This window comes from Drosophila ficusphila, unplaced genomic scaffold (assembly GCF_018152265.1).
Source record: "Drosophila ficusphila isolate 14025-0441.05 unplaced genomic scaffold, ASM1815226v1 contig_791, whole genome shotgun sequence".
In the NCBI taxonomy this organism is placed as follows: Eukaryota; Metazoa; Arthropoda; class Insecta; order Diptera; family Drosophilidae; genus Drosophila; species Drosophila ficusphila.
Window position 1 is genome coordinate 12954086 of NW_025064737.1, and position 9745 is coordinate 12963830.

General features: G+C 39.7%; 1 protein-coding gene across 4 annotated transcripts; it reads left to right on the plus strand.

The window, feature by feature from the left end:
• The first annotated feature begins 518 nt into the window (after nucleotides 1–518).
• LOC108087314 (bestrophin-2) lies at nucleotides 519–9642 on the plus strand. Of its 4 annotated transcripts, none has more exons than XM_017184636.1 (8): nucleotides 519–887; nucleotides 3518–3722; nucleotides 4805–4915; nucleotides 5398–6154; nucleotides 6215–6613; nucleotides 7563–8226; nucleotides 8356–8400; nucleotides 9056–9642. In XM_017184636.1, the coding sequence occupies exons 2-8, from the start codon at nucleotides 3652–3654 to the stop codon at nucleotides 9376–9378; spliced, it is 2370 nt and encodes a 789-aa protein (XP_017040125.1). In that variant the 5' UTR covers nucleotides 519–887; nucleotides 3518–3651; the 3' UTR covers nucleotides 9379–9642. The 4 variants fall into 4 exon arrangements, with proteins under 4 accessions (XP_017040125.1, XP_017040127.1, XP_017040126.1 ...); XM_017184638.1 differs by having other exon boundaries at nucleotides 6215–6457; XM_017184637.1 differs by lacking the exon at nucleotides 8356–8400.
• Nucleotides 9643–9745: the final 103 nt, after the last annotated feature.

The window sequence follows — 9745 nt, forward strand, 5'->3', positions numbered from 1 at the left end:
CAGAATCTAACATCTTGTATAATGACAATTGATGACAACAATCATGACAATTGAACCAAGAGAACCATAGAAATTGTAAATTAAAATTAGATTTTTTTGGTGCCAGGAAGTATGCTACATTTTAAGAGCCTAAGATCAATTTGAGACTGAAGTACAAAGGTGTTGATTTAGGCGCCCACATAAATTGCAGGTATGCTGCTTATATTATAGATAAATACTTACGTAAAATATACTTAAAAATGATAGTGATACAAAAAAATGTATCTCTCAAATATATTTATAGGTTGTAATATGATTCATTATATTATTTCTTCCGCTTGGCCAGCTCCATATGCGAGTCCACCCCTTTTTCGCCCAAATCCCGCCCTGCGCTCGGCTTATCTGCCTGCGGCTCTCTGGCAACCAGTTTTTCGCTCTTTTCGCTCCCTCTCGCCGATTTTCGCACTCACTTTCAACACAGCTGTACACTGAGTGTACGATTTTCGCACAACAGAGTGTCAGTGGCTCAGTGTCTCAGTTTCACAGAGGCGGTCGTTCAGCACGGAAGTGGCCAAAAAAATAGTGGCAGAAGAAGACTAGTAACGCAGAACCATAATAACGCGATTTTTGTTGAATGGCCGCTCTGTCTGTCTATGTGTTTGTGTAAGAAGTTCGGCGGCGACGACGACGACGCGAAATAGTGAAGCATAAAGGCCAAGTGAAGAAAATACTCGTACATGAAACCCAAAACTACAACGTGCCGGGTTTTCTTTGTGTGTGTTGACTGTGGTTGTGTTTGTTTTTAGCCCTTCTAACTTTATTTTTCGCTACCTGCCAATTTGTTAACTTTATTGTTCTTGCTGCTGGCGTGCCGTGAATCCAAGCAACAACAACATGCCGGAATAGACGTAAGTGTTAGTGACCGTGGCGCGATTTAATAACAGTCCACCGTTGGGAATAACAACTAAAATCAGTTTCAAACGCGTGACGAGCGACTTTAAAATCGATTGCTGGTCCCGAAATTACAAGCTCAAATTCACAAAGTACTGCAGTATATAGTAGATATGATATATGTATCATTCATTCCCAGTGACTCATCCGTTTTGGTTTTGCAACTGCAATCTCTACGCAAATTACTTGAGTGACCAAAAGGAAGCCATTAATAAACTCCACCCCGGAATTACTAAGTGGAAAAACTCATAAATCAAAATGAAAACAAATGATAATAAGTAACAGTCACCCTTGAGAAGAAAAATATAAATAGAGAAATGTATTATATAAACAAAAAATATTAACAGTTACACACTGTAATAAAATCTTATGAAGCAAGAAGTATTACCTCTTATACTTTTTTTCTTCAAAATTCAACAGCTACTTTAAACTACTGCCCCCCATCGCTCACCTTTTTTTTGCATCAAGTGTCTGTAATGCCAAGAATTTAAATAAAATGCAATGTGCTCTCATTCGAGAATAATTTAAATTTAGCCACGCGCCTTTCTGGCCCACTGACAACTCTCGAAAGTCGCCAGCCAAATGTTCGGCAAAAAAGTCATTAACCTCGCCCATTTGATTTCGAATGTTGTCGTCAAGTTTGAAACAGTGTAACGAATATTGAATATTATGCTAATGGGAAAGATAATGGCAGCAAGTCTGTTAACATGACCGATATATTTGTCTTTATAGGTCAACAATGTTGACGATTTTAGTTCGTTGAGTCACATAAACGAAATGCATTATATAAAAGCAGGAGAAGAGGTCAGTTCTCGCGAAGCCAACGCATCGATAAGTTTGCTCAATAAACAAAGAAATCAGCAATGTGACACTGGATCGTATATCACTTATTTGAGTGCCACTTTCGGTTGATGAAATATCGCAAAGGGTTTGGCATTGGGGGTACCCTGTAATTTAAAAGGGGGTTAAACCACATCTCTGAGACTGGAACACAAAAACAATAAACAATGATCAGCCTTTGTTACTTTTGGCAAGAGCTAATTTATTTACTGCAATCCAGTTGTACACCTATCGTCAAAGTTTTAGAATTTGTTCTTGAAATGATTTTACACCTCAGGTTTCACGACCTTTAATTAGATGTTATCTCTTGATAAGATTCTTATGTAACGTTTCCCTTTACTTATTTACTTATCACATACTACTACTTTTCTTTTGTCTGTTTCTGTTTACTTGCATGCTTCATTCGTATATATACGATAAATTAGCTTATTTGTTTTATGCCTACTATATATCCAGTCGAAAGTCTCATTCTTATCGCTGTTGTCTTTGTTTACCCAACATTCAAAACGCTCTCAGAAGTTTGCTGTTTCAGCTTCAAGCGATTGCAAAAGGGTGATAAATCAAAAGTCTAAGAAATTAGTGTTTAAATAATTATAAACTAATCTCAGGAAACAGTGAACCCTTGAAATCTTTGGGTTACCTTGAATGCCTAATCAAATGCAAACTAATAATCACTGAACTACGTCATTTTATTGTAGTTTTGTGACTTTTACGAGCCAAAAAAGAAAAAAATCAAGCTTAAATGGAGAAACACTACAAGACAATATTTAAAATGTGGTTTTAATTTTGAAATATAAAATTTAAATTAAACAAACCAATTTATTTTATCCTAAAAAGCGATTTTTACTTACGTAATCCCATTTCTTTGGTAGATAAACCAATAATTTAATATTTTTTTCTGTGTATTATACACGATCGCTTTTGAGCTGTGCATACCTAGCAAACCCATTTAAAATAAGCGGACCGATAAATGATGTCATGTTCTCCCCGGCAGAAAGGCCGGGATCACATGGCACATAGTCGATTTGGTCTTGGTAATATAATTTGAGCTCAGAGCCGAGTTCGTGGTGTGATTTTTGATCATTAGCTCACCGGCTCGCAGAAATTCTCGCATTTTGTGTCTCTCCTTTGTGGCGGAAATTCATCAGTTTACAGTGGGAGATCAACAAAAGTTTATACGAGGAAAACAGAGCTCAATGAGGTCATCTTGGGCTCCATTACATTATGTACTTCCCCAACGAATTCGCCGAAATTCACAGTACTCACTAGATGCCAATCGCTGTTTAACTTTGAGTCTTTTTGCTCGATTAATTGGTATCTAATCGCCGGAGGCTGACCCCCAGAAACACCTCTCGAAATCAAATGGAGACCGCCTAAATGCTCAAACGATGACTTTGACATCGCCCACACGCAAAGTTCTCAGCTTGGAGCGTTTTTTTTCAGATAGATATACACAAATAACTGAACATGCATCGGGGCTAAATAAATTGCTGCAATTAATATAATCAGCCCGACGCTGTTGCATTTCTATTAAATGTTAAATGCACTACAATTGTTTTCCGCGCTGCCAGGTTTCCTTCAACCATTTCGTCGCATGTCTAATTGAGAAAAAAAATCGATTTTAGAATTTCAAATTGCGTTACTGTAGCGATTCCTGGTACTGTTTTGAGTAATTCTCCCTACTTCCCCTACGATTACATAACCCTGTGCTCTCTGAAAAATTCTGTTCTATCTAATTTTGTTCCAGGTAAAGAGTGAAACTTTCATTTTCGACAGAAAGCGATGTATGGGACGTGATAAGGCAGTAAAAAACACAATCTTGGCTATAAAGAGCACTGCAAACAAACTAATTCCAAGGTGGAATAAAAACAGGAGAGAAAAATGACAATTACGTACACAGGTGAAGTGGCCACTTGTCGCGGCTTTGGCTGTTTTCTTAAATTGCTTCTCAGGTGAGTGAAGTTAAAGTCTTATATTCAATACATACGAGTACGAGTACTTCGCACTATATAACTCAATGGGCAGATATAGAAGTACAGTGTGAAATTGTTAGTCCGTTTGCTAATTATAGAGCATTGACACACATCGGACAATTGGATGGGATAACCAGTTGAGAAACACAATTGCAGGGAATGCAAATTACAGAACTTTTCCACTTTCCTTCATAAGGCAAACTGCAATTGCCACGAGACTTTCCCCCAAGCCCTCTTCTCCGTGTGTAATATGTAATCTAGACCCGTGTATTCATAACTCCGACATCTGTCATGGCTTGTTGTCTGAATTATAATTTAATAACGAAGAGCCAAGAGGGGAAATACAGTTTTCCCCCTACGCATTTCCTCCATTCATTTATTGCTGATAATAAGCGTTGTGCCTGAAATGTAATCAATGGGGCTGCCATTTAAATAGTTTGATGATCTAATTAGGCTGCTGTTAGCCATATCGGTTAACTATGACCAATACAAACACCTTGTGGTCGAAGGGAATCTCCCCGTCATGATTCATTAGTTTTTTCTACATAAAAACCTCTTTCAAAATTTCCGAAAAGGAATCGTAAAATATTGTTTTTGTTTAGACCTCCTTCTTGGTTATAAGATATCGCTCGATTGTTCATTATATCACGCTTTATTCGACTGATAAGCTTTATAAATATTGTCTGGACGTCATGTCAAGGCAGTCGCATATTTCCGCAGACAATGTTTATATTTCGAGGGCTCCAAATACATTTTATGACGTTTTGTGTCAACAACAAGTGGCCAAAATTATCGGTTCATATCAGCGGGTTAAATTCACCGTGACGTTTCATCCTTAGACAATGTGCCGCTGGTCAAAATAGGTGAAATATGAAAGTCAAGTGGGGAATCTGGAACAAAGCTATAGCAGAAATAATTGTTATTGCCTGATAAGGGCCAGTGTTTGCTGTATGCTGATTAGTTTGACGTGTACGCTCTATTTATATAGGCTGATGTCGAAGAAGTCGAGTGTATAATAATTGGCTATTCTCAATTTTAACATGCCCATTGACTGTTTTCAGATGGCGCGGAAGCATTTACAAACTGGTCTGGCTAGATCTTCTGGCCTTCTTGACCATTTACTATGCGATCAATATGGTGTATCGTTTCGGCCTCAACAGTGCGCAAAAAGAGTGAGTATTGGATAGACTTACTAAGTGATCTAGAGAGAACTTTGAAATGTAGAATTCATTAACTGGTTTACGCCTCGTTTTTTGCCAAAGTTAGCCATATATATTTGCTGACCCACAGCTATAATAAAATATTCCCTGAGCCTACACTTATCTTATGTAAATAGGTGTAGTTTAAATAGTAAACTTTTACTTATATTTACCCAAAAAAAGCAAATAGAAAAACAAAGCTACTTTGGAAGTCGTTACGCTTGCACTTACATTTATTTACATGAGAAGACAAATTTGTAAAACTAAAACTAAAATATTTTTACTTTAAATAAATTGCCATGTTTCGAAATTTGCTTTTAGAATGAAGACATCAGTAGCTTTCTACCAACAAAAAATAATTTAATTAAATGTGTTAATGAATTTAACAACTTAGTTTCTCTTCTATGATCTCTCTTTAACTACATTATGTTAATAAATTTAATACACAATTTCAGGACTTTTGAGGCCATTGTGCAGTACTGTGATAGTTACAGAGAACTCATACCCCTGTCCTTCGTTCTGGGTTTCTATGTTTCGATTGTGATGACCCGTTGGTGGAACCAGTACACCTCCATTCCCTGGCCAGATCCCATTGCCGTGTTCGTCAGCTCGATAATCCATGGTCAGGACGAACGAGGAAGGATGATGCGACGTACAGTGATGCGATATGTGTGCCTTTGTTTGACAATGGTCCTGGCGAACGTTTCCCCAAGGGTAAAGAAGCGCTTTCCTGGCCTCAGCAATCTGGTGGAAGCGGGTCTGCTGAATGAAAATGAGAAGACCATCATCGATACGATGAACAAGGCCTTTCCCAGACCCTCGAAGCACTGGTTGCCCATCGTTTGGGCAGCTAGTATTATAACCAGAGCCAGGAAAGAAGGTCGCATTCGTGATGACTTTGCAGTGAAGACCATCATTGATGAACTGAATAAATTCCGCGGTCAATGTGGACTCCTCATCAGCTATGATACGATAAGTGTTCCCTTGGTCTACACCCAAGTGGTAACCTTGGCGGTCTACTCCTATTTCCTGACTTGCTGCATGGGTCAGCAGTGGACCGATGGAAAGGTGGTTGGAAATACCACCTACCTCAACAAGGTGGATCTATACTTTCCGGTCTTCACAACGCTGCAGTTTTTCTTCTACATGGGTTGGCTCAAGGTGGCCGAGTCACTAATCAATCCTTTTGGCGAGGATGATGATGATTTTGAGGTATTTATTGGTTAACATTTTAATGGTCTTGAACGTATAAATGATTAATCTATTTAACAGGTCAACTGGATGGTGGATCGCAACCTGCAAGTATCGTATTTGATTGTCGACGAGATGCACCACGAACATCCGGAGCTGCTGAAGGATCAATACTGGGACGAGGTGTTCCCCAACGAGCTGCCTTACACTATAGCCGCCGAGAGATTCCGGGAGAATCACCCGGAACCGTCCACTGCCAAGATCGAGGTGCCGAAAAACGCCGCGATGCCATCGACAATGTCATCCGTGCGCATCGATGAAATGGTTGGTAATGCTAGTGGTGATCCCGCCGTCGCCGCGGATGCGAAGGCCCCGGGTCCGGGTCAAGCTCAAGATCCGACTTCGACTACGGCTCCGGCTACGGATGCCGGTGTCCAGTCGGTTACTTATGACTTTCCTAAGGGCTCGCCAGATGAGGAGGTTAGAATCAGAACGTTGGCCGCAATCCCTAGCCTTACAAAGCATTGGCACCTGACTCTCGATTGGTTAACAAAATTCATCACCTCTTGTCCTGCGATCTGATCCAAGTCAAAGCCTAATCAAAAATCCAAATCAAATTCAACAGTTTCTAACCTCTTTTTCTTGTCTCACACGAAAAGAAAACATTGCATTTGTGGGATCAAAGTTCGCTCATTGGCATTCTGAATCACAGCGGTGCTTGGTAGATATATAAAGACCTAATCTAGATGTACATAATTGTGTATAATAATTACAATCAGGAGCAGGCACAGTAGAAGCTCAAGTATTTATTTAAACAATTAACCGATAAGACTTAATGTCGAACAATCTATTCATCAAATAACTATACTTCAAATAGATGAACAGCACTAATTTGTTAAGTATATTTATTGCATTTTTTTTAACAATTATATATCCTTTAACGTGTTAATTCAAAATTATTAGGAAGGCACATTTATATTACTTCTGAAAATATATATTATCATATTATTTGTGTTATATAATACTTCGATATTACTTTTATATATTTATAATAGAGGAATTATAAACATTGAATCGTATTGGGTTTGTGGTACTTATACTTAACATACTATATATTTAATATTTATTATTTTTGAGAATACTGTGCCTGTCTCCCGCTTAACCATAATTTACAAAAAGGTGTTTGTGTCTCTCTATGCTTTAAGAATGTGACTACTAACTTTTGATTCTAATTGCCTAAAATATCTGTCTACAGCCTAAGGCCTTTAACAGCACTTCGCACTGCACGACTATCAAATGCTTTCTGCTGCACTGAAAATAGAGCACTCAATAATTTCAAGTAATCCGGGCACAGTGGAACTAAGAAATCAATACCTACTAACTATTCTTAAATATGTATCTAATATAAAATTCGTTTTCCCTAAACCAGGCTGACGATGCCAGTGGCATTCACTTCTCGGCTGGAAATGGCAAAATGCGATTGGGTTCATCGCCCTCGCTTGTCAGCGTTTCTGGAACTTTGTCCCGTGTGAATACGGTGGCATCGGCACTCAAGCGTTTTCTGAGTCGCGATGACAGCAGGCCGGGATCGGCCACGCCCAGTCAGGATCAGCCCTACAAATTCCCAGCGAGTGCCAGTTCAGCAAGTCTGTCTGGTGGAGTTGTGGGCTCGGCAACATCGGCGGGAAAACCACCTGGAAGTCTGAGAATCACACAGCAAGTCATCGAGGAGGTGGATGAACAGGCCACCATCACATCGATGAGGGCCAATGAACCGCGACCGAATGTCATGGACATCTTTGCCCCAACCTCGACCTCGAATGCTGCGAATTCGGTGCCACTTCAGCCACCACCACCAGCTCATTCGGAACCCGTGGATATACCAGCACGTCCTCCCTCTTACAATCGCGCCCAGTCCCAGTACGAATCCAGTTTATTCCCACCCGGCGGAGTGGATAGCCTGCTCAGTACTTCAGCTCCTGCGGGTGGAAGTCCGCTGCTGTTGTCCAATGCCGCCACTGCTCCAAGTTCGCCGGTGGGCGAGAGCACCAAGTCCCTGTACGATCCCCAAAAGGCCGCCAGCCGGGAAACGGGTAAGTTCGACATTCTTGGTCATCCGGTTAGCGGATGCGGATATTTGATCGCCCAAACCGCTTCTTAAACTCATTTCTATAACATTTGTGTATCTTCATTTTCAACAAATTCGTGAATTTTTTTCAAAGAGAGGCCCGATGCACCGCAGGTTTTCAGGTGGTTCGTCACGCCCGGTAAAGTTCACATCCATTGGCCACATTACCTTGTTCGAATTGTTTAGCTTGCTTTTCTCCGTAATCGTTGCTGGTTTTTCCCCTTTTTCCATTTTATTTTTATACATTTATGTGGGTGTGCTTTCATATTCCTAGAAATATTGATTTAAAAATAGAAAAGTTCCGAAACAAATACTTCTTCTGTCGCTGTTCAAAAAGAAAATTATTATTTACATTTTTCGAAATAACAACTTTTTATAATGATTACAATAACTAGTCATATTACTTTTCTAACTTTACTTAGAATATTATTTAGAATTCTAATATTTAAAATGCAAGCACACCTGAGTACACTTATTTTTCTTGTTATATTTTAATTATTTTTTAAACAATTGGAATGAATTTTTTTTTATTGAAGCAATGCTTCAAATAATTGTTGAGTACTAACCCCAGCTTAGCCCTTTAAATTGATTAATTTGAAACTACGTAAGACCACAGAACTGATTTCTGACTGGTCAAGTAGGTAGTCGACAACCCGTAACTCCAACTTCATATTGGTAACCGCCTAGCAATTAGTCCTAGCCATTTCCTAGACGTTGCACGTTGCGTATTACTTCATTGATTATTCAGTGATCCATTAATGTATTTTACTGACGTTTACCTTATGTGTTTGCAGTGGAGAACATGGACTTGAGGTTCTCCAACGATGTGCTGGCCAATGCGGCTGCGCAGCTCCAAGAAGATGAGGGCGATGAATTTGAGAAGCTGAAAGCGGCTCGTGAGAAGGAGAAGCTGATGCGCCAGCAGAAGACATTGGCCAGGACAATTAGCACCGCGCCGGGAATGGAAGCCGCGGCTGTGCCGCTTGTCCCTGTGATCCCAGTAAATGTACCCCAGCCTCAACTGCCGCCAGCTGCATCCAGTGCCGATCTTCTGGGCAGCGGTGAACTTCTCCCCAGCTCGACGATGAAGTCGGAGGACGCCGTCAATGGCAGTTGAAGGACATCTAGTATTTTGTTTCATACACTTACCTAGTTTAAGTCTAGTGCATTATTTAATTTACCTAAGCTGCTAAGCTAAATTACTTATACTGTTATACGTATGTATATGCCGCAGAGTTACGGACACTTTAAGAATGCTCATAACGTCTAAAAGAGCTCGAGTGATGATGGACCTAATTAACGCAGTTAATAACACAAATACTAATAACATAAGTAGAACGTTTTGAATTTTACAAATATAAGTTACTTTGTAAAAGGCTCACATTTCGTGTTTGATATTTATTTGAGCTGGGTTTTCTAAGAATTCTGCAACTAGCTTGCAAAATGAGCGCTTATTTGAAACAAATGAGGGGGCCGTTAGAAAA

Excerpts from the sequence above, each read along its gene's own strand:
- LOC108087314 (XM_017184636.1), top strand. The coding sequence starts at position 3,652 with ATGACAATTACGTACACAGGTGAAGTGGCCACTTGTCGCGGCTTTGGC. Across the intron at positions 6,155-6,214 it reads AGGATGATGATGATTTTGAG|GTCAACTGGATGGTGGATCG; the intron begins GTATTTATTGGT and ends TCTATTTAACAG. Across the intron at positions 8,401-9,055 it reads CAGGTGGTTCGTCACGCCCG|TGGAGAACATGGACTTGAGG; the intron begins GTAAAGTTCACA and ends ATGTGTTTGCAG.